We start from the raw sequence: 25919 nt of genomic DNA, 5'->3' as shown, positions 1-25919 counted from the left end.
GGAAACAAAAACATTCTTCCAAATTTGATCCAATACAACAGTAGCAGTAACTTACCAATAGTCCTCCCGTTCTTCAGCCAAGTTAATGTTGGTGGAGGAATGCCAGTAGCATCACATGCAAAAGTGACAGGGTTGTTAATGACCTCATTGATTTTTTCTTCTGCCAAGCCTTCAATGCTGGGTGGGACTGCATGAGGAATAGAACAATTGAGTGGTGTGAATTATAACTTCATGTTTTTCCTGGCAGACACTTCAAGCTAAGATGATATTGACCATGTTGGCTGGCCTCATGGAAAAGTGACCAAGATTTGCAATGCTTCTTCCTATATTAGGCTTCTTAGCTTTTGCATGTTTAAAAGAGATACTCAAAATAAAAACGTGACCAGCTATACACTTCTTGTGAATGCAGTCTAGATTTAGACATGTCACTGCAGGAACATAATCCATCCATTCATGGATGACATCACAATGAAAATGTGAGTAGTCACAAAAAACAATGGTCTGTATATTCCCACCAGCAGCAATGGACTTGGAAGAAATACACAGTTTGTCCCCCCTCAGGAATTCTATTGAAATGAATGGAGTCGAGGGGAAGACTGGTGTAATGATTGGAACAAGGTTGGCCAGGTGGATCTTGAGTATGAACTCCCTAAGTGGCATAGGTTAACATCCTCAATAAGGGAGTCTTGGTTGACAGGTACAAACAAAAGTGGCAGGGTTTCTAGTCAATCTAGGTCTGGCTCTGAAGGGCTAAAGCCATCATCAGCTCTGAGCTGGCTGGTCACAGTACATGTACCATGCATGTGTAAATGAAGAGTGACTTGGTGACAGGATACTGCCTCTGTGCAGTTGTCTCAACTGGGCATGGCCCATTTTTAAACCATTAGCTGCATATGTGGTAAATTTGAAGGTCCAGTTTAAACGTCTGTGAATGGGTGAGTGGGAGGATTGGGGAAGGTGGCAATTCAGATTGGGAGCTTTGGTGGGTCAAATCAAAATGGTACTCTTGATGGTTCAGGGGTTAGTCAGGTGGTTGCGGATGATTGGGTGGTGTTGAAGATTAGTTGGGGAGTATTGGTCAATTATGGAGTAGCTGTACCGGAAATGTTAGATAATTACAGCAGAACTGTTCACAGTCGCAGAGGATATTGGGAAGCAAGGGAATTGCCCATCAAAAGCTAAAACTTCTTGGGTAATTTCCACACAGATCCACACGCCTAGACTCTCACAAGGCTCCATCATGCATCTTCATTCAAACGTCTGATCTTCTAATGATGCTGAAATTAAGAGATTTAGCCCAATGTCCCTAATGTCCATCAGCATGTTGCACAATACTATCTCTTGCTTACCTCAGGCTGCTGCTTCTTCAACATGTTTCCATATATTTTTCCCAAGTGTAAATACTTGTACATCCATAGAATGGTTACCATCAGAGTATTCAACTGTAGAGTCTTAACAATGAAATTCAATTCTAGCTTGGTCTCAGTTACACTGTTACTTAACTGTACAACATGAGATAGTTTGTTTTAATCTCTTCAGGCTAGGAAGATTAGAGATCAGCTAAATTGGTCTAGAACAGGGTTAGATCTGGATTTTCTAGACTATTGGAATCAATGCATGCACTTACTAACACATTAGGTCATCTCAGCAATGGTTGTTTCAAAATATACATTCAAATGTTTTAGGGAAGGAAGCAAAACAGAACGGTGTGTCATTTTATGCTCTGATGTGTTGCACTGCAGAAACATTATCCATTCATTTATGAATGACATCAGAGTGAAAATGTGTGTAGCAACAAAAAACAGTAGTCTGTATATTTCCACCAGCAGCAAACAAAATACAGAAGGAAAAAATACCAAAAATGTTCCACTGACAATACCCTTTTAAATGTCAGAAATAAATTTATTAATTTATTATTAACAATTATTGACAATTTATTAATTTTAAATAGAAGTTCATGAAACACGTGGATAAGCTTGAAACATATGTAGATTAAAACCTTTTTAAAAAGCGATAATGGCTATGAATTGCCACGCTTTTGCAAACAGCAGAATGTTTCCATTCTCCTGGTCTTGACAGTGAGCCACTTTTTTTTCTATTCCTCTTTGAGATGCTAACAAAAGAAAAATCCAACAAATCCCAGGAGTTAGATCTGGACTATTAAATATTTTTGCAGCTTGTTGCATAATTTTACTAGAATACTGTGAACATTACATACAGAAGACATTTGTTATATCCAAGATACTGATGCAATTAAAAATGTGACCATCTTGTGAACAACTTACATACACAGAATGCCTCTGGATAATCAGCAAATGCTAAAAAGGAGGGAGTGAGGGATTAAATGGCAGATTAGCTCAATGGTAGCATACTGACTTCTAAATTAGATGGCTTTAGCCTTCACTTCAGAAATGTGACAAATATAATTGTGGCTGACAGTTCAGTGAAGGAATGTTAAACCATTTGCTCATGTCTTTTGCAAGAGACATTAAATCTACCCATTCAGGTAAATATACAAGATTCCATGCCACTTTGAAGAGGAGGAGGAAAATTTACCTGGTGCTCTCACCAAAAAGCAACATTACTCTTACAGTTTGACTGTGGACCCTTCGTGTGTGAGAACTGTTTTCTACATTATCCTTGTTTCATGCTTATCCACATGTGTTTCATTCACGAATATTTCCCTTCCAGGAATACCCACTTTTAAGAGGTTATGACCTTCTTGTGTTTCATTTATTTGCACAACCAGATCACCAATCGTGAGTACTGTCCCTCGCTCTAATTTATTCCAAAGGAGCCCAAGGAACAAATTTACCCATGATTGAAGATTTCTTTGAGATGATCTTCAAACCCTTGTTTTCACTGCACCCAGGTGTAATATGATAGTTAAGTATTAAGTTGGACTAATAATCATAAAGCAGAATTCCTTATTTTATCAGTCAAGTATTTATAAACATCAATGGAAATTAAAGTTATATTTGGAGGCAGGGGGCTTACATGGAACTAATCTTGAAGTTTGCATCATGTTGAGGAATTATTTGTCTGCGCCTCTCTCTTTTTCTGAGACTTCATTCTGCTGAAGATGCTCTTTCCTGAAGGCACACTTGATTACTCAAGCCACCTGCTTGATGCCCTCCTTCCCCATTGCCAGTTGCTGCTGGAGGCCCTGTTGCACTGCCATTCAAACTCAAAAGTAGGCATTGTCAGATGCACAGTTTGTAACTATAATCCCAGCGTAGTCATTATCCACCATTGCACTTGCAGCCATGATGACTGACATCACCTGGCCATAACAGAACACATTGTTGGAATTGTTTGCATATGCACTGATGACAACACTGCATTCTGTGTGCAGTGATGTCATCAACACTGCCTGCACCTCTGGCAAGTGGTTAGGAGAGGCGAGGTGGAGGCTGGGCCCCCAGGTGGCAAGGAACAAGAGCCCAAGGGTAGGAGCAGTGGAAGGCCTGCACTGGGAGTTTGGAAGGGATGCTTCCACAGTTTTGGGTGGAGTGCCTGCATCCAGAGCCAGCCTCTATTTTTTGTCTGAGAGAGGGAACAAGAGGGAGGTTGCTAGTTCAGAATGAAAGAAATTATTATTATCTTGTCATACAGGGAACACTATTTTACATCCTGCAGCACCATCCTAAGATGGACAGCTGCTTCCTGTTGCTTTAGAATTACATAGATTTTTTTTGCTCTTTCTGCCAGCTAATTCATAGGATACATGACCTAATTTCAGGTCACCTCCTTGCAGCATCTGATCTTAATCTCCAAACCTTGAGTATTCCAAATCCTTCTAAAAATCCACAAACTCGATTGCCTGGGCAAGGCCCATTGTTTCAGCACTTGTTAGCTCAAAGAATCCCTACAACACAGATAGAAGCTGTTTGACCCATTGATACTGCATCGACCAAGTGGTGAGCATCCCATCCTACTCCCACAACAACCATGGCCAATTTACTTAATCTGCACATTTTTGGACTGTGGAAAAAAACTGGTCCACCTGGTAGAAACCCACACAGATATGGAGAGAACATGCAGACTCCTCATAGTCAACCATTCCTATCTGTAGAGAGATAGTAGAAACTGCAGATGCTGGAGAATCTGACATAACAAGGTGTAGAGCTGGATGAACACAGCAGGCCAAGCAGCATCAGAGGAGCAGGAAGGCTGATGTTTGGGGCCTAGACCCTTCTTCAGAAATGGCCAATGAAGAAGAGTCTGAAGAAGGCTCTAGGCCCGAAACGTCAGCCTTTACATTCCTATCTGTACTTTGTTTTCACTTTTTGGTCCAGTTTTTCCCAAAGTACATCCTCTGTTCCCCTCCATAATGACTTTTAAAGTCTCAGGTTTAGTGAGCCTAACTGTCTTCCTTTTCACTTCCTCTTCTCCACACCTCACTAGGAAATTCTGAGGGTCTGTCATGTCTTCCTTGAACAGAAGACAAACCAGTTTCATGGAGGATGTGGAATATTCTTTGTTCTAGTCCGCACAGGTTGCCTCACTCAGCTTTTTTTGTATTAATGCCCAAGTTTCAACTTCTTTGTGCTTCCAATTTTCAGCCTTCCCATCTCTATATCCCATTTCTGCCTATCAATATCTACTATAAGCCTACCAACTCTCACACCTTGACTAACCCTCCTCAAACCCTACTTTCTATAAGGGCTCTACTCCATCCTCCCTGTTTCTTTGTTTTGGTTACATTGATCTGATCTTATCACCTTGTGTACCACTGCTTCTAATAAGCCTTCCCTGCCCAACAACTGAAGATGCCCCTCCACTTTGGTTTACAAAGCCCTCGACAACACCCACTATTTACATTAGTTCTCTTCTCACTTCTTCCTCTCTGTCCTGGAACCACATTAGGGTCACATCAGCATACCAATTCAATAATCATCATCTATTTCTACTATCTATTGCATAATATCACCATCAAGCACATATTCCTCTCCCTGTGAGCTTTTCAAAGAGACTGCTTCCTCCCTAGCTTATTATTAGCTTTATTAGGTTTAGGTTTACAAAATCTCATTGTTTGCATTTACATGGATTACAAAAATGACAACACTTCAAAAGTACTTGACTAGCTGTGAAATACTTTTGACTTGCCTTGTAAATTCGTTCTTTATAGGAGGTGGACAAAACATAATGGAAGAGTAGAGTATTTAATAGGCTTTCAAAGCCAAGTAGGAAGTGGTACATAATTGATACAGTGAGGGAGTTTCCAAGAAGAAATGTTTGTGTGGGAGTGAGAATTTGGCAAGGCCAGAGTACTTAGGAGTTGGAGTGGATGAAGATCTGAAGCTGTGTGGATTACTTGTGAATTTCTAACACAAAGTTGGGAAGACCAGTGAAAAATGCAATGGAGATTGAGCAAACCAAGGGGCCAAGAAATGAAGTTAGATTTGGAAAGTAAACAGGTGCTGTTCCCAGTGAGTGTGTGCCTTTCGCAATATCAGGTTCCTTAATCGGACACAGAACACTTTTGAATTTTCTTCTTGGGGGCCCACACTCAAACAAGACAGGGTTTGCTTTTTTAGGCTCTGCAAATCGTGACTGCCCCACCTGCCTCTGGTTGAATACCTGGTATGGGGGAATGAAGGCCTTAAGTGAGTCATTGGCATTTCAATTGTCATCAAGATAGGAAGGTCACCCTTGAGACTTCCCAAGCCAGACATAATCAAGGGAGAAGTGGGAAGATGGCAGAGTCCCCACTTATATTCTTTAATCCAATTAAAGCACACCACTGACTTCAAACTCTGCTCAAAGAAGGGCTTTAAGTTGAGCCCATTGTCATGTTTGTGGTCATATCTTCATCTTTGGAAAAAATTGCATTTAATTATTTAGCCCAAGTGAAGAAACAAAAACATGTCTCCACAATTAATATGTTTGTAATAAATCCAGCTTACCATGTACATTCAGGTGGAAATTCTTATCCAATTGTCCAGCAATGTTTATAGCTTTACAGGCATACTGCCCTGTGTCTGAAACCTACAGTGAAAAAAAACAATTTATTTTGGATATCTTCAAAAATAAAGTGAAGTAATGCAATTTTGAGATTTAATAATCATAATTTGTTACCAATCAAGTTTGCATCAATATCAATTTAATTCTTTGCAAAATAAAGATAAATATATATTGCTAAGTACTAGTTTATTTCTTACCGTTCAGTTTCCCATTTGTTCTGACATTCCAGAAATATAAATTGAGTATTTTTAAGGCTTACTGATAATACATAAATTTAGATATTCAGAACAGAAAAATTGAACGACTTACTTTTGCAAATAAACAACCGAGAGAGATTGTTTAGGAGCATGTTAAGATATTAAATACAACACATAGTAAAGTGAATTTGGGTAATAGCTTCAATCTGGTGAAAAGACAATTTACATCTAACGTCAACACGTGCAATTCATTAGGAAAGCATTGCGTAGAAATTGCGAGAACAATTTCTAAGACTAGAACAAAGTAAGCAGATGCTGGAAATCTGAAGCAAAAACAGAAAATGCTGGAAATGCTTAATCAATTTGGCAGCATCTGTGGGAGAAAGAGACAGAATTAATGTTTCAGGCGAATAACCTTTTATCAGTTCATCAATCTGAAACATTAAAACTGTTTCTCTCCCCGCCATTGCCGCCAGGCTAGCTGAGCATTTCCAGCATTTTCTACTTCTATTTGCAAAATAGTTGGATAATGTGATGAGGTCTGTCAGTTTTATAGATGGATAAACAAAGAACGATAAATGTCTTTGTTTTGTACCCATCCAGCGAAATTCAGTAAATTGAATTCATCTCTTTTCAATGATAGTACAGCTATTTTCATATTTATTCTGAATTCTTTCCTAATTTAAAAACTGAAAGAACTACAGATGCTGTAAATCAGAAACAAAAACAGAAATTGCAGGAAAACCTCAGCGGGTCTGGCGGCATCTGTGGAGAGAAATCAGAGTTACTGTTTCAGCTCGAGTGATGACAATGTTTGATTTCTGCTGGCATTAATGCTCACTAGTGAACTGTTTGTCTTTAAGTGTGAAACTATTACAAATTTTGCAATAGCTTCAGCTATACAGGCATTTGTGAGACCATATCTGGAGTACTTATTGCAGAACTGGTTACTGCACTTATGGAAGAATATTAATGGGTTGGAAACAGTTCAAAGAATGTCTACTAGATTAATACCTGGAATGAATGGATTACCTTAAGTGCAAAGGCTGGACAGACTAAGCTTGTATCTTTTGCATTTTTACAAGAGTCAAAGGTAACATAATTGATACAAGATCCTGAGATGGATGTCAAAAGAATGCTTTCTCTTGTGGAAGAAGTGGGCCATAGTTTAAAATTAAGGGGGTCATCCATTTATGATAGTGGTGAGAAAACCATTTTTTCTTTGAGTTTTGAGAATTTTTTGAATTCCCTTCCTCAAAAGACAGTGGATGAAGAATTTTTAGATACTTTTAAGGCAGACATAGACTCTTGATTATCAAGCAGATGAAAGATTATCAGGGTTATATAAGAATAGAGAGTTGAGGTTAAAATCAGATTGGCCATGATCTTATTGAATTGTAGAGCAGGGTCTTAGGGCTGAGAGGACTACTCTTGTTCCTTGTTCAGATGTTGTTTCTGTAGTCTTTTGTTAAGTATGGGGAATTAATAAAAAGCTCATCCTGCGGTGAGTTTGAAAGGATTATACCTTGACTGAAGCTGGGCTGAACTGAAATGGGTAATTCAATGCCAGAATAGGAATGGTTTAAACATGCCTGGTCAATTCAAATATCTAAAAATGTGAGATGAGAAATTGCCACTGGAACAAAGAAATTAGCCAGATATATAAAAGCTCTTCACCGTGGACACCTTTAAAGGCACTGGCTTTACTATCCTAACCAGGCAGAGTAAAGCTGAGACAACAACCATATTGTTCTGTGCTCAGGCAATTTAGGACAATTACTCAGAGCACCTCTCCTTTCTCCTTCTGGCAGCTTATTCTGCATTTATATATCGACTGACAGCACAACTAAACTACTCTGCATACTTCAGGCAAACAGTCCCTGTGGGTACATTAACGCATTCACAAAAATACATCTTTTGGCATAACCAGGAACAATATTCTGTGCACGCACTGTGGAATAGCATTTTAAAAAATTCATTCATGGGATGAGGCAATATTATTGCCAATCTCTAATTGCTCAGAGGGCAGTTAAGAGTCACCAACTTTACTATGGGCCCAGAGTCACATGTAGGCCAGACCAGGTAAGGATGACAGTTTTCTTCCCTAAAGGACATTAGTGAACCAGATGGGTTTTCCTCAAAATCGACAATGGATTCATGGTCATCATTAGATTCTAAATACCAGATATTTATTGAATGCAAATTCCACCATCTGCCATGGAGGGATTCGAACCCAGGTCCCCAGAATTTCATCTGATCTTTGGATTAACAGTCCAGTGATAATACTACTAGGCCATTGCCTCCCCAGTTTGATGAGAAAAGGGTGATTATAGTGATGAAATGATGGGGCTGCATATCTGAATTTTGGGACTATATCTGTAACATGTTTATAGGATTATTGCATCATTGGCTTTCACATGTACTTTTTGCTTTGAAAATTCTTACCTCTGCCCCTGTGATCTCCAGCATTTGCCCACTGGCGAGAGTACGAATATTGTTGGATTCTGCGATTGGCCGTCCATTCTTAAACCAGGTGATGACAGGTGGTGGTACAGCATTTGATTCGCATTCCAACATGACTGTGTTTCCAGTGCGAATACTGATTACTTGAGGAGAATCCCCTGCCCGATCCTTAATGGTTGGAGGAACTGTGTAAAAAGTACAGTATTGAAGACTGTAAAATGTGACTCAAGCCAAATTGCATCTTTACTCCAAAAGGAAAATAAAATACAAGGAATTTCAGATTGGCTGTCAATCATATCATTGCTTAAAGCAGAATCTGAAGATTTGGAAGTAAGCAGGCTTCCCAAAGGGATGTGATAATAGCAACATGCTTCGCCCTTTTACTGAGCAGCACATTGGAAGACACAACATATTTACGAAACCATAGGAGCAAAGCAAAGATAAGCCTGTAAGTGCCATTTAAACAATCCCATGTTTTGGCTTAAAAATGTCTGTCGGATAGGAATACAAGCGAAACTACGATTTCATGACTATTCGCAGAAAAAATGTCCCAAGTCACCTCACAGAGGAAAAGGAAAATCTCCAAGTTTGATGAAGACATTTCAAAATGTGGGGTCTGCAAGGTTGAAAATTTAACCATGAAGAATAGGACAAGTGGAGGGGCAGTGTACATAAGAGGCTTTATTCAGATGAAGTTGGAATCTAGATAAATGGTGACTCTAGCATCAGCCACAATCAGACTGAAGCTGACAGAGAGTGCGTTACCTCTAGCCCTGATTTCTCTCCATCATGAAGGACATCAGTACTTCCACCTTTGAGAAACAGTTTTCACTGTCCTCCTTTTTATGACGCTTGAAGAGAGATAGAAGAGATATAAACCAACAGAAATTCAAGTCTAGGAATGGAGGAAAATTGGGGAAGATTGGATTTGGTGAACAAGGATGATGAAAAGCAACAGAGACTGCTGAGTTCAGTGATCTTTACCTTCATTGGCAACAAAGAAGTCCTTAAGCTCTCTACAATTGTCAGTGATAAAAGTGGAGAGAGAGAAGGGAGAATAGCTAGCTGTATAGAAAAAGAGCGTGTGGTTATCTTTGCTCTCCAGGATGATCCCGCAGTAGCAGATAGTTTTGGTAGGGGAGAAAATCAAACCTGATGGTGGTTGGCTGAGTTGTTTATGCAACAGGGCGTTTTCATATTTGCTAGTTTTGTACTTGGAGGGAGGGTGACACAACGAGAGGAGCTGATACAGGTAAGGTCAATGTTGCTGGGCATAAGGATAGAGATAAACAGTGAGGGACTGGTTGAACAATTTGACAGATGAGGAGCATTTTCTTTCAAAATGAGAATCAAAACCATGGCGGTTAGAATTTACAGCATGCAGTCCTAACTATCCTGCTGCAGGTATAGAAAGAGGTCGGATTTGAAAGAAACAGTTCTGGGCATGAGCATAGCAGAAGGAAAAAGAAAGTAGTTGAATCTGTCTCATCAGAAATCAAGGTTGTACGAAGAATAGAGAAAGGAAAGTGAGAAATTTCAGGTTTTGTGCAAAGGGGGAAACATTCCTTTGAGAAAATTTGAATTTCTTGATTGCACCTGAACTATGGAATATTGAATAAGGCATGTTGTTTTAAATTGCTCTTTACACGGTTACTTGATTGCTTTAGGGTCAAGATTGGTGTGGAGAGGCAGGACTGGCTGGATAGTCAGAATGGAAATTACTGACTATAGTACTAAGAGCTTTTATTTTCTGAAGCAGAATGATTTAAGGTATTTTAAGAAATACATTTTGACAAATTACATGGCTTTGCAGGAGGGGCAAATGCTGAGGTTGCTATATTCTGATTAAACATGCCAATTTTACATCTTGAAAACAAGTAACGGGCACAATTATATCTTAATGCTGGTAGGTTGAGTTCTCGGTGTATTTCTCTATTATGATAGATGAAAGGGGCTCTTTAAAGCACAAAATAATCTAAATGAATATTATTGTAGTCCTTTCATTTCCTCATTTGGAAGAATTATGTTAGTTAGTAACAGATCGTTCATGATGATACTTTTTAAGCCAAACACATTTTATGTTCATGCTGAAGATAACAAGCATGAAAATTAAAAATTATAATATGTACATATACAATTTCCTAAAATGTGGTTTTCATAATTGTCATTTCTGATCAGAGGTATATATGAGAAAATCGCCTCCAGCATACATGTAGTTTTTCTTACTTTGAATAAACATTTCAATCTGAATAATTTAGTCAACAATCTGTAGTTGTTTATTTATACTGGGATTGGCTTCCTGATCAAAATTGGAGTTGAGCCAGTCACAAGCAGATTGTCAACAGTTTGTAAAAAGAGCAGCTCTCATTTCACTTCATTATCCTCATTCCCACAGCCAAAAGATTTATATTACATTAGAGGCTGCTATTAAAACCAGAAGCTGCTCTCTTTGCTATCTAAATCTGGCTTGTTGGATATTTCTCGTTATAATGCTTATATGGGGCCTAATGTGTGAAAATCAAACAATAATTTAAAATCTAATGGTTCAATTTCTTTGATCAATGTTTCAAAAATTACTTTCTATATCCATTTATTAATCAGAAAAATATACATCTGAATCCATCCAAATTCCCACTCTTAATGCAAGGTTACAATGAGTTCAACTAACTAGTACAAACCGAGTGCATACTTATTCATATAATGCATCAATACTTATCATTTTGTTTGAGAAACGTGATAAAAGACTCAATTAAAGAGAAAATGCTTGTGAATGCTGAAAATCTGAAACAGAGAATGCTGGAGAAATTCAGCAGGTCTGGCAACATCTGAAGAGAGATAAACAAAGTCAATGTTTTGAGTCTGGTAATGACTTCTTCAGACCATCAGAAATGGGCATAAACATTGGCAAAAATGGCACTTTTTCAACATGATTAACAAAATGCTAACCAAATTTCCAGATTTTGTGGCAGGCATTCATCAATTAGGGTTCTGTCTTCATAACCACTGCAATTGAAACTAGTTACTGTATTTCAGACTGGAGCCTTGTGACCAGTGGTGTGCTGCAAGAATCGGTGATAATGGGAACTGCAGATGCTGGAGAATCTGAGATAACAAAGTGTGGAGTTGGATGAACACAGCAGGCCAAGCAGCATCTTAGGAGCACAAAAGCTGACGTTTCGGGCCTAGGCCTTTCATCAGAGAAAGTGGACGGGGAGAGGGTTCTGAAATAAACAGGGAAAGAAGGGGAGGCGGATCAAAAATGGATAGAGAAGATTCATGGAGAGGAGACAGACAAGTTGAAGGGGTGGTGATGGAGCCTGTAGAGGTGAGTGTAGGTGGGGAGGTAGGGAGGGGATAGGTCATTCCAGGGAGGACGGACAGGTCAAGTGGGCGGGATGAGGTTAGTAGGTAGGAAATGGAGGTGAGGCTTGAGGTTTCCTACCTACTAACTTCATCCCACCCACTTGGCCTGTCTGTCCTCCCCAGACTGACCTATCCTCGCCTTCCCCCCCACCTCCCCACCTACACTCGCCTCTACAGGCTCCATCCCCGGCCTTTTAACTTGCCTGTCTCCTCTCCATGTATCTTCTCCTCTATCCATTTTCGATCCGCCTCCCCCTCTCTCCCTGTTTATTTCAGAGCCCTCTCCCCATCCCCCTTTTCTGATGAAGGGTCTAGGCCCGAAACGTCAGCTTTTGTGCTCCTAAGATGCTGCTTGGCCTGCTGTGTTCATCCAGCTTCACACTTTGTTATCTCTGCAAGAGTCAGTGCTGGGTTCACTGCATTTTGAGATTTATATCAATGACTTGGGTGTGAACATAGGATGTGTGGTTAGTAAGTCTGCAGATGACACCAAAATTGGAGGTGTAGTGGACAGTGAAGAAGGTTACTTCAGATTATAATGGCATCTTGATCAGATGGGCCAATGGGCTGAGGAGTGGCAGATGGAATTTAACTTAGATAAATGTGAGGTGTTGCATTTTGCAAAGGCAAATCAGGGCACGACTAATACACTCAATTGTAAGGCCCTGGAGAGTGTTGTTAAACAAAGAGACCTTGCAGTGCAGGTTCTCAGTTCTTTGAAATTAGAGTTCTGGGGAGACAGGATAGTGGAGGAGGCTTTTGGTATGCCTGCCTTTATTGGTCAGTGCAATGAGTCTCGGAGTTGGGAGGTCATGTTGCAGCTGTACAGGACATTGCTTTGGCCACTTTTGGAATGCCACATGCAATTCTGATCTTCCTGCTATAGGAAGGATGTTATGAAACTTGAAAGGGTTCAGAAATGATTTATAAGGATGTTGCCAGGGTTGGACTGTTTGAGCTATAGAGAAAAGCTAAACAGGCTGGGGCAATTTTCCCTGGAATGTTGAAGGCCATGGGGTGACCAGAGAGCTTTATAAAGTCATGAGGGGTATGGATAAGGTGAATAGACAAGGTCTTTCTCCTGAGGCAGCAGAGTCCAAAACTAGATGACACATGTTTAAGGTGAGAGGGGAAAAAATTTAAAAGGGACCTAAGGGGCAAATGATTCACACAGAAGGTGGTATGTGTCTGCAATAAGATGCCACAGGAAATGGAGGAGACTGGTACAATCATAACTTTTAAAAGGCATCTGGATGAGTAAATGAATAGGAAAGATTGAGAAGGATTCGGGCCAACTGCAGGCAAATGGGACTAGATTTATTTTGCATATCTGATTGGCATGGATGAGTTGGACCAAAGGGTCTGCTTTCATTCTGTACAACTGTATGGCTCTAGCGAGTTTTGAGAAGATTTGTAGCTCAGGTTGAGTTTCTGGATGTGAGTTTGCTCGCTGAGTTGGAAGGTTAGTTTTCAGACGTTTCGTCACTATTCTAGGTAACATCATCAGTGAGCCTCCAATGAAGCGCTGGTGTTATGTCCCGCTTTCTATTTATCTGTTAAGGTTTCCTTGGGTTGGTGATGTCATTTCCTATTCTTTTTCTCAGAGGGTGGTAGATGGGCTCCAAATCAATGTGTTTGTTGATGGAGTTCCGGTTGGAATGCCATGCTTCTAGGAATTTTCGTGCGTGTCTCTGGCTTGTCCTAGGATGGATGTGTTGTCCCAATCAAAGTGGTGTCCTTCCTCATCTGTATGTAAGGATACTAGTGATAGTGGGTCATGTCTTTTTGTGGCTAGTTGATGTTCATGTATCCTGGTGGCTAGCTTTCGGCCTGTTTGTCCAATGTAGTGTTTGTCACAGTTCTTGCAAGGTATTTTGCAGATGACGTTCGTTTTGTTTGTTGTCTGTATAGGGTCTTTGAAGTTCATTAGCTGCTGTTTTAGTGTGTTGTTGGGTTTGTGGGCTACCCTGATGCCAAGAGGTCCGAGTAGTCTGGCAGTCATTTCGGAAATGTCTTTGATGTAGGGGAGAGTGGTTATGGTTTCTGGGCCCGTTTTGTCTGTTTGTTTGGGTTTGTTGTTGAGAAATTGGTGGACTGTGTTCATTGGGTACCCGTTCTTTTTGAATATGTATGGCTCTATTTGAAACTTATTGATTACCAATTTGGTCGCATTTAACAAAATGCCATTGCATATAAACATCTGGTTGACAATTATTTCTATTGAGGATTTTAAGTCATTGCCAGGATAAAAAGGTTGACAATAATTGTAGGAAAGGTAAGCTAAATGAAGAATAATGATTGGTGATGATAAGCTTAAGCTTCAAAGCCTGCAAAATAGGAGGATAACAAAATAAAAGATGGAGGATTTTAAAACTAATCTGACAGATTTGCTGATAAATTCACAATGAGGTTTTACAGTTGTCAATTTAATTGACAATTTAAACATGTTGGACTCGAATCAATATGAGAATCATACAACTGAATTTTTAACAGAAGGTCTGCTGGATCCTCCAAGGATGAGTGGGGGTGTCCCTGATGCATACAACAGCACAGCCCCTCAAATGATGTTCCCCTCTTCCTTCTTGCCTATCTAACAAATTGTTAGGAAACACCCTGCTGACCTTCACCGTCCTGACCACTTCAACCATATTTGATTCGTTGACAAGCAGACAGGCAGAAATGCAGTAAGCTGCCCACCAACCATGTGCCTTTACTGCTGAATTTAAGTTTGGTAGGGGTGGTGAGAGGGGCAGGGGAAAGATGGCAGCATAAAGTGCAGCCAATAAAACCATTTCTTAAGGAGGAACTTCTATTTAAGAGTTTCCCTTTCAGTGCTTCTTTCAAGTGCACATGATACTCAATGTCAGCCTGTAGAAATATGTTAAATAAGCTGAGTGACCACATTGCCAATGTATCTGTGCCATTTGAAATAACTCTTAATCTTTGCAAGTTTCTGATTGAAATAGATCAGAAAATCATGATACAGTACCAAATAACATTTTGTGAAGAAACAAATTCATTTATTCATATATTTGGCCTGAAACACAATGGTTAACTCTCCCAAACCATAATAATACATATCTTACATAATCCGTTCTATTCTCAACATTTATTTTGTATGGGCTATAGTCTCTTGCAAACAGAGATAGAAAACAGGAGCAGGAGTTGGCCTTTTAGCCCTTTTGATTCTGCTCTCCCATTTCAGTATGATTGTGGCTAATCAGCCTGTTCCCTGCTTTCTCCCCATACACTTTGATCACTTTAGTTCTAAAAGCTATATCTCGCTCCTCCTAGAAAACATTCCATGTTTTCACCTCAACTGCTGTCTGTGATAGAGAATTCCACAGGCTCACTACTCCTACAGTGAAGAAATTTCTAATAATCTCAGTTCTAATTGGCCTACTCCATATCCTAAGACTGTGACCCCTTGTCCTGGACTCCCAAATCATTGGGAAGATCCTTCCTGTGTCTACCATGTTTGGTCCTGTTACAATTTTATGGGCACTAACCATTTTTATCTTTACATACAAAATAGAGGTAAAAACTGTAGAAACAGTTTTCATATGTTTCTAATGAAAACTTTATAAATTATGGGCACTAACCATTTTTATCTTTACATACAAAATAGAGGTAAAAACTGTAGAAACAGTTTTCATATGTTTCTAATGAAAACTTTATAAATTATTGCTGCATTAACTTTTATCTCCTTGGTCCCTGTATCCTAAATTCTGAAATCAAATATATCATATATACCAACCATAAACAGTGAGGTAAATCTGCTTTTCAGCTTCTCCTGCTTGATTCATGGCTAAGCATGCATATTTTCCTCCATCTGACTGCTTAGCCCGATGCAATTGGACAGTTCGACTTCCTGTGAGAAAGATAACTATATTTCAGAATCAAAAATATATTGAACTGTTAATCCAAGTGAAAAACACTGAATAAATTCTGTAGTTGCATCAAAACATCATTTTCAAAGTCTGCTTCTATTGACAAACTCTAAGAAGTTAAAGTGCAGAATATTGTTAATTCTGCAACAAAATATTTGTTTAGACACTGAAAGTGTCCTCTACTCAGCATCTTTGCATTGTTAAGGCCAATTGTTGTCATATTACAGCCATTCCGTCTTTGATTAGTTGCTATATTCAATTTCTTTACCTGTGTAACTAGTTATGCAAATTTTCAATTTCACATTTCTTGAGCTCCTCAGACCATGGAAAAACATCAACCTGGCCAGGATGTATCATAAAATTACCCAAGTCGAACATATTGGAGAATTTTTTTGGAGAGTGGAGACAGGGATCAATGAAGATAGAATGGATTACTAAATAAAAACCGAAAGAACTGTGAATGCCATTAATCAGGAACAAAAACAAGTTGCTGGCAAAAGCTCAGCAGGTCTGGCAGCATCTATGAAGAAAAAGAATCGGAGTTAACATTTTGTGTTTGGTGACCCTTTTTCAAAAAACAGTCCTGAGGAGGGGTCACCGTGCCTGAAATGTTAACTCTGATTTTTTCTTCACAGGTGCTGACATAGAATGGATTACATAACATGAAGGAAATTGGCTAGATGAGCCGAATGGTATGTTCTCATTTCTTTTATTCCTATACTCTGATATAGATTTCATCTCACCTGCTGACCTTACATTTTATTTTGATCGTAAAATGAGTGGAAATGCAAGTTGCACTGTTTATTTTTAAACTTTGTCCTTCAAATGTTCCCTCTTTCCAAGCAAAATGTGTTATTTTCAGACTTTTGAAAGCGCCTAGCTATATGTGACCTCAACTTTAATGAAAATATTTGAGATCAGAGTTCTTTTTACGTACAAGTAGAATGTAAATGAAAACCCTATAAAATGAACAATTTTAAAGCAACATAAGTTAGACCTGTCATTAAAAATATGACATTACTTTATAAATGTTCAGATGTGAATGAATTCCATGTGTTATTCTCAAGTGATGGATGGAAAAGTCTGCAGATCAAACCATTTTTTAAAAAATATAATGATGCTGCTTGAGAAGGCTGACATTTGTCCATTACATTTCCATTCTACCTTCTGTTCCCCTCCACACTGAAATAAATAAGTGGATAGTCTGCAACTAATCATTGTCAATCTGACACTGCCTAGTGAGGGATCTAATGTAACACCAGAAATGGAAATAAGTCTAGTGGAAAGAAATCTCAATTTTAGCTATGTATAATTTCCAGCAGCCAACACAAGCAGGTATGCTATGATGCTTGCAAATCTGTTGGGAACCTACTATACACAGGCACTGGAAACTAGGCCAACGTGGAGCGTGGAAGTTCTGTCTTTTGCTCTAGATCACTGCTACCAGGACAAACTCAACTGCAAACTTATGAGACAAACAGCACCACAACAACATTAGATCTAAAATTCCCATTTGTGACCAAAACTTGCAACTGATTAGTCTCATTTGAAGAGAGGTGATTTGGCTTTGTACCACTTTGTTGATTCTAAACTTGCTACTATTCTCAGTCCAGCATTAGCTATGTGGTACGGTATTGTGATTATAGTTGGTTTACTCTTCTGCTGCTGAATACAGAAATACAGCTGTGAAAATTCATAGGAATGAGGCAAAGCTGGCAGGAATTCTATAATTTAGTTGCCAGAATACCAAGGGTATTTTAAGATCAATGATACGTGATAGTCGATGTCCATTTTAGTTGATTTTTAGCAGTAATCTGCTCCATACCATTGCCTCATCCAATTTAATGTTAGCTGGATTTTATGTTGCTTAACTGCAGAAGGTAGTTATTCATACAACTTAAACTTTGACCTTCTCTTAAGTGGTGGTAACTCACAAGCTTCATCCCTTACTTAACAATACTTTACCCCACAGTGTTTGGGGTATGGAGGGGCACACCAAACTGACAGTGCAGTAATTTCAGCTGGCAGAGCTCAGTTTATGGAAGGCTGGGGCAAGGGTCCTCCTTTGTAGCTTCTGTGTGCCCATTTTAGGTGCCCCGACCCCATTCTTCTTTTGACCACTGCCTATGTGGGGCTCTCACACCCACCCTCATCACCCTCTTTACCGAAGCCTGCAAGTGTGAACTCAACGAGACCAACATCACCACGCTGCTTACCTTGGTATCCAGCTCTTTAGACAATGTGCGTTAATGGAGATTGTCTTAATCCCTGCATTAACCCCAACTCCTGCAGGATGCTTCTGGCACTACAGATTGGCTGTCTATTTATTCTGAGGTAGGACTTCTGTCCCTGAGGAGTGGAAATCCTACCTCTAGTCCATTAGCATCCAGTTGTGTTAAATGATAGTGGACAGCCATTTTTCCCAGGGGCAGTGTCTGTCTGTTTCCTCCCTGACATTTTAGCTGAGCAAAGGCAGGGAGAATGGCTGTAACCCCATAAAATCCAGATCACAATTTTCATGAAACAACATAATCAGACTATAATCTTCAGCAGTAACTTTTCATTTTCACAGTGTGCAAGCAGGCCATTCAGTCCACCAAGTCCACACCAACCTTCCAAAGAGCACCCACACAGACCCACCCTACTACCCTGTAATTTTGTTCACTGTTTTATTCTGTCTCCTTTTGTCTGCTATTGCTTCTTTTCCACTTGCTCCGTCCAGTTTCTTATCAATGTATATTCTTCATTTTGGGACGCAACATAACTTTTATTTATAGGCATTGGATTTTGCTTCTGAACAGAGAGCAGCAAAACATAGTTTATCCTCTCCCAGTCAAGCTGCTTACACTGAATATATGGCAATATTTACTGGGGCATCTTTAAATAATGACTTTTGCAATCAATTAACTGGGTAACAAATGTAAGAGGAGTCTTCCTCCCACTCTAGTTAAACAAAGAAGACAGGCATTTCCATGCAAAATATAGACAGAATACCTTAGGCAATCAACAGTGTCCATGAACTTTTCCCACTGAGGGTTGGCAATATAAAGGGGAAAAAGAGTAGGAAGTGCTAGCTGAAGGGAAACTGAGATCCTGGCATCCTCCTCAATGATAGCTAACTCCAGCGCTCCAGTGTAAAAGATAAGGCTGAAGCATTCACAACAATCTTCAGCTGGAAGTGCAACGTGGATGATCCATCTCAGCTTCCTCCAGAGGTTCCTTGTATCATAAATGCCAAGTCTTCAGCCAATTCCACTCAATCCACAGGATATCAAACAATACCTCAGGGCAGTGGATACTGCAAAGGGCCTTGACAGCATTATGACAGTAGTACTGAAAGATGTCTGCTCCAGAACTTGCCAAGACCCTAGCCAAGCTGTTCCCGTTGGGGTACAACAGTGGCATTTATCAGACACTGTGGAAAATTACCTAGGAATGTCCTGTACACAAAAAGCAGAATACATCCAACATGGACAATTACCACCCTGTCAGTGTCCTCTCAATCATCAATAGTGATACAAAGTGTCATCGACAGTGTCATGAAACAGCACTTTGTTTCCAATAACCTGTTCACTGAGACTTGTTTGGGTTCTGCCCAGGGCACTCAAATCTTAACCTCATTAGTCCACATTTGTGCCAAGTCTGTAAAGTATTGAATTCTAGAGATAGGGTGAGAGTGACTGTGCTTCCTCAACAAGGCTGTATTTATCCATATGGCCTCAAGGAGGTCTAGCAAAACTAATTTCAATGGGCATGGGGGGGGGGGAAACTACTCACTGGTTGGACTCTTCCCTGTCACAAAGGAAGCTGATAGTGATTATTGAAATTGTCATCTCAGCTCCAGCACTCAACAGGAGTTCTTCAGAGAAATGTCTGAGGCCCAATCATCTTCAACTACTTCATCAACGATCTTCCCGCCTTCATTACCAAAACCCCCTCTATCAATATGATGGGGGCTACTATTGGCCAGAAACTGAACTTGTCTAGCATATAAATACCACGTCAACAAGTGCACAAGAAGTCAAGCATCCTGTAGTCAACTTACTACCATCTACAAGACACAAGACAAGACTGTGCTGGAATACTTTCCACATGCTTGGGTAAATGCCGCTTTGATAATACTCAAGAAACTTGATACCATTCAGGAGAAAGCAGCTCTCTTGACTGGCACCACTGCTCAGTAATATCTACAAGAGACATTGCAGGAATTCTACAAGGGTCCTTAGATAACTCCTTCCAAATCCAGGACCATTACCATCTGGAAGAATGGGGTGTAGATACACAGGAACACTACCATTTGGGGGCAACTTACTTTCCAAACCCTTTACCATCCTGACTTGAAAACACTACTGATGTGTCAAAATCATGGCATTTCTTCTCTGATGGCATCATGGTTACTAAATTAAATAGACTGCAGCACCTCAAAATAACAGCTTGCCATCATCCGATCGAGGGCATCTAAGATGGACAATAATTGCTGGGTCAGCCAGAGATACCCAAATGCCAATAGTGAAATTAAAATAGAATGGAAATCATTCCAAGTTTTGCAACATCCATCAAAACTATTAGATATTAGTAATGATGTACCTTATACATTACATCTTACATTTATTAATCTGACAAGTAAGTGAGCTCCCAAGTTTCACACAGACAAGATTGACCTGATCCTGAAGAATAAGTGTGTGCATTTTACAATTTTCAAGTGGGACTGAGTTTAAACAAGTATCAAAAGGCTGGTTTCTCAAAGCAGAGTCAGGAGCCTGACATTGAGATAAAAATCCAGGTTCTGACTCCACTCTTGAACTGCATCATTTTTGCAAGAGCTGAACTCAGTGCCAAATTAGAAGTATTGAGTGCCTTCAGGGGGCAGAAAAATGCATGCCTAGTACCAGGTGAAAAACCAAGCAGTTGCCACATTGGGAAGTGTGGCTGCTTGGCTGTGGAAAGCAGACAGACGACCAGAGAGATAAAGACCTCCAATGTCAAACTGAGCTGAGCTAAGCGGTTCCCAGCAGACATGAATTAATTCCTCTAAGTTAGCAAAAAAAAACAAGGCTCCTTTTCCTCTGTGGTAATCCTTCCAGGTGTATGCATTAACATGCACTAGATATTTCAGCCTTCTCTGGAAAACAGATTGAAAATACCACTCTGTTCCGGAGACACCACTTAAATTCCTCACGTCCATTCTCAAGCAACAACAGAAAATCCAGCATTAAGATGAAGTGAACCTAACTTTCAGGAACATAGTATATTGTTTTGAGTGGTAGACAACAAAACATCACTTTTCTTGTACTCACCTATCAGGATTAATCATGTCTCTCAAGTGAAGATTTGAAATAAACTACAAACTGAACCTGTTTCTTACCTGGCAAAATAATAACGTTGGTGTTGGACTGCAGAGGTTTCCCATCCTTAAGCCAACTAAGACTGGGTGGTGGAAACGCTGTGGCTTCACACATCAAGGATATGAAGTTGTTTATAACAACAGTCATATTCTCTGGGTTGGTGCCCATAACAATGGGAGGCACTGTAAAACACAACATTTATTTTTATTGACAAATATTTTTCCCTACAACAATAATAAATAATACATGTAAGATCAGAATATGATATTCGGTCAGGGCAAATTTAGTATTTTCTTCTTTTGTTGTTTGTATAGTGTTCAAGCCATTGTATTATAGAAAATTTTGAAAGTGTATTTCTTGGACTTTATTATTTTCCTAATATGTTACATAAAACTGTTGTCACTCACCATGAACATTCAAGTTGAAATATTTTTCTGTGTTTCCAGCTTTATTTTCTGCAACACAAACATATCTGCCTGTATCTGAAATGTGAGCATTGAGAATCTGTTGGGAAATTAACAGTTGAATTTTAGTAACTTTTACAATGACTCAGGAATGTCCTGTCACACTACTTAAACACTGTTTTGTTTTACAAGTTAATGTTATTCCCTGAAACATAAAGTAAATTTCAGCAATTTGTATGTGATATTTGATACTTTCTAATATTTTCCTCCTTTATGTTTCCCCTTCCTGATGGGAAACAATTGGCTCATACCAAAGTGACTTTACAAGGCACTGTGGGCAGTGAACAAACTGATCACACTTTGGCGAAGTCTGTTCTTTCTATGGCCTGGCATCCTCTTTCCATAAACTTGGCTTATTTTTTCCTAGCCTAGGGAGATGTAGTCTAAGTGTGAAACTCTACTGTTGCTCCAAGTTTAAAGAGGTCAAGCCAGCAGAATTGCTCCATGCTGACCTGTAAGAATCAGTTCTTCACAAGGGAATATAAAATAATTCAAGCTAATGCTGTACTCCTTTACAAACAAATATTGTAATCCATTTTATTGCCTTATTATCAGACTCTCATCTACTACTTTAAACTGGTTGACTTTCAGTAAGAGAGTTGGCAAAATCATGATTATGAAATGTTCTTGTATTGACTTCAAGTGGTCATTTTTCATGTGGTGAAAGTAATTTCAGGATTATCTTTAGCTTCAAACATTCACTGACATTAAATGTGGCACTGTTCTAGGCAGTTCAGACTTACCATCTGTTAGTTACTAACAGACTAAGTATCTGAACATGTTAAAAATACTCTATGAGATGATATAATCTCTTTAATAGGCTGTTTTTGCAAAGTACTTAAAACACAGTGAAATATTTCGATAGGAGAAATGTTAAATGAACTCTTGATAATTAAACCCCTATAAACATAAGCATTAACAAAACTCTATAAACATAAGCATTGATAATCTTGGAGTCCATACCTGCAGAGTTCGTCCATTGGACAGGACTTTATGGGTATTGTCTGCTTTCAACGGCTGGCCATCCTTTAGCCAGGAGACTTTGGGAGTGGGAGTTCCACTGACCATACAGTCCAATATTGTAGTCTTGTTTATCAGCACAATAACTTCTTCTGGTAAATCACTATCAGCTCCTTTAATGGTCGGAGGAGCTAGGTGGAAAAGTACAATAATGTGAGCAATTTCTGAGCAATATCCTTTTGAAATTTTTTTGGTTAGTTATACGAAATTGCAACAATGAAAAATCACCACTTTGTCATGCTTTGCATAATAAATTAGTCACTGTCAGTTCTTTAGGCAGCAGTTCAGTTGATACAATAATGGGAGAAAAGCAGGGCTAACCAAATTCTGGGCATGCAGTTTGAATTTTTAATGATAAGGAGAAGAGTAGCATTCTGGTTGATATCAATAAGCTTTGTTTAATACATTGCAAAGTACTATTTTACTCAGGTACAGAATTGGGGTTGTTGATTTTTAAATTGTGGTTTTTGGGTGGGGAGTGATTGAAAAGCAGAGATTCAACAACTTTTTAAGATCTGTAATTAATAAACTTCAGCATTATTGTGCCACAAAATTCATTACCTGGTTGAGCCTTTGATACTCACTCATAACTCTCAGTTCATACTGAATAGAATCCTCGCCTGCTTCATTTGTAGCCACACAAGTATACCTCCCAGCATCCTCTATTTGTGCTCTGGGTATTTGTAACACACGCCCTCCTAATACATAATGAATGCAAATTAATTTAATTGGATGCTTCGACTTTAAGAACATAATGTTTGTAATCTAATGTAGAAACCCTAAAAGAAATTTGTGTGTTATAACTGGGGCATCAAAATATGTTGTATAACTACTTCCGGATCTCCTGCTCATATTTTCAGGATTTTGGAGTACATTCATGATTCTTAGTCGTTAATGTCCCACGCCCCATGCCCCCGATTCATTTAAGGTTACTGTTTGGGTGATGTATTTGGGAAATTAGCCTAAATAGGTTCTGAAATAAAACAGAATTCGGGAGGCAAGTTAGCTGGATTCAGCAGTGATAGGCTGCTTTCCTCAGGAATCACTCGCTACTTCATCAATGTGGAGAGCAGTAACATTATTGTAAACCCCTCGTATCCAGTGTTTTATGGCATAAAGTATCTAAATTATGTCATCATATTTATCTGTAGTCTTCAGATTATCACAATGCAACCAGCTGAACTGATGGGAGAAAGTATCGCACTGTCCCTGGATGAATTCTCAACTGACAGATGAGCAGACCCTGTGAATTTCCTAATGAAATGATGGCCTGAATTGATGCAAGAAAGTTGGGGATAACAGTGTGGAAAAAATAGGGAGTAATGTATACAGAAAGCAGAGAAGGAAAATATGCTTGGTAGAACTCTGCTTTAAGCACTTGTGAATATGGCCTCCAGGTGGTTTGCTTGCTTATTCTCTCTCCAGATCAACAAACTTACACCTGCATTTCAGCATTTGTCTCTCTTCGTGTCAGGCCTTCCACACATGCAACTTCTTTTCTTTCCCAGTTTGTAAATGAAAAAACTTTTTGTTGTGCAGGCTTCTAACTGTTTTACTATCTCAGATATTTACATAATGTTTCATTCTTTGAGATTATATCCTTTAAGAAATGCCTATTATAGATTAATTAATTCGATTTTATAGGTCTTTCAACTTAGTAAGCAAATAAATATACATCTTGTAATAAAAATCATCTGCTCTTGTAATTATTGATCTTTTCATAGCAAAGTAGAATTCCCTACACGATGGAAACAGGCCATTTGGTTCACCAATCCTCTGAAGTGCATCCCTTCCAGACTCATCCCCTTAACTTGTCTTTGTAACCTGCATTTCCCACGGCTAATCCACTTAGCCTGTGCATCCCTGGCCACTATGGGCAACATGCACATCTTTGGACAATGGGAGGAAACTGGAGACCCAATGGAAACTCTTGCAGACACGGGGAAAATGTGCAATCTCCACACAGTCGCTAAGGTTGGAATTGAACCAGGTCCCTGGTGTTGTGAGGCAGCAGTGCTAACCACTGAGCCACCAGACCACTATGCTAGTTTGTTACAGCAGTAACTTACATATCAAAAATATTTCATTAACTGCAAAGCAGTTTCATGTGCATTGAGGTTATAAAAGGAGCTAATGTAAATACAAATCTTTCTTATTTCTTTCATTAGCTTCTTTTTACATTGGCCATGGCTCTATTAGTAGCACTTTCTCCTCTGAGCCAGGAGACCTACATTCAAGACCAACTCTAGGACTCAAGCACAAAAATTAATGCTGACATTTCAGTACAGATGGAATCCTGCATAGTCACGGGAACTGTCTTTTGGAACACAACTCAGCTGAGGCTCTGTCTGCCAACTCAGATGAATGTAAATGGTTGCATCACCAAGCAAAACTTCATGTCCTTTCTGTAGCATTTTCTCTTATTTTTAATTTTGCTACTCCAGCTAATCTTTCTGCATCTAGCCATTCAACTATGCGGTTAAAGCAATAATTATGTCACTGGATGTCAAAAAAAGCAACTTCCAGCATGGATAAAGCGTAACCCAATAATCTATTGTACAAGAGGTAACCCTGCAGAGTTGAAATAACTGTAGCTGTTAGTCACTTCCCTTGACAAACAATTATGTATCATCTGTGGCAGCAAAACTTGTCCGTACCTGGCAGAATCAACACCTTGTCATTGGATGTCAACAATTTGCCATCTTTATACCAGGTGAGAGATGGCGGTGGAACAGCATTGGTCTCACAGTACAGGGAGATGGGGTTGTTCATGGCTACATCCTTAAAGTCAACATTTCTTCCTTCCAGTGCACCACCCTTTGTATTACGAACATGTATCGGCTTCATAAAACTTGGTGGAACTAAATACATGATTAAAAGTATAGTCAGGAAAGACAAAGTTCTTTTAAAAATAACTTGCACGTCATAAGAATGCAATTATTGCATCATAAAATGCATACCACAAGTAAATATAGAATAAATCCAGCATCTCATGGATGCAAAATTAATGCTAGTGTCTGCTGTCTAACAATATGGAGAAAATAATTAGACAGACATAAAACAAATCTGAATTGGTAGGAAACAAAAAAATTCAAATTAGTCTTTTTATGTTTTATGCAATAGTAAAAGCACGTGACACCTGAGAGAACTAGATACCTGCATGAGTTCCTTAGAACAGTGTCTTTGTCTCATGCATCTTCAATTACCTCA

At 39.2% G+C, this 25919-nt stretch overlaps 1 protein-coding gene across 5 annotated transcripts in view; it reads right to left on the bottom strand.

The window, feature by feature from the left end:
* hmcn1 (hemicentin 1) overlaps positions 1-25919 on the bottom strand; it is a 545704-nt gene that overhangs the window by 143817 nt on the left and 375968 nt on the right. For all 5 annotated transcript variants that reach the window (XM_059647829.1, XM_059647834.1, XM_059647832.1 and 2 more), the window contains 9 exons: positions 25367-25570; positions 23294-23407; positions 22653-22840; positions 21633-21729; positions 21246-21407; positions 15748-15861; positions 8610-8812; positions 5910-5991; positions 56-187 (listed from right to left, as the gene is read on the bottom strand). In XM_059647829.1, coding sequence (XP_059503812.1) covers positions 56-187; positions 5910-5991; positions 8610-8812; positions 15748-15861; positions 21246-21407; positions 21633-21729; positions 22653-22840; positions 23294-23407; positions 25367-25570 — 1296 coding nt within the window. The remainder of the gene's footprint in view (positions 1-55; positions 188-5909; positions 5992-8609; positions 8813-15747; positions 15862-21245; positions 21408-21632; positions 21730-22652; positions 22841-23293; positions 23408-25366; positions 25571-25919) is intronic.

This window comes from Stegostoma tigrinum, chromosome 8 (assembly GCF_030684315.1).
Source record: "Stegostoma tigrinum isolate sSteTig4 chromosome 8, sSteTig4.hap1, whole genome shotgun sequence".
In the NCBI taxonomy this organism is placed as follows: domain Eukaryota; kingdom Metazoa; phylum Chordata; class Chondrichthyes; order Orectolobiformes; family Stegostomatidae; genus Stegostoma; species Stegostoma tigrinum.
The sequence above is the reverse complement of the archived record's forward strand: the minus strand, read 5'-3'. Positions and strand labels throughout refer to the sequence as shown.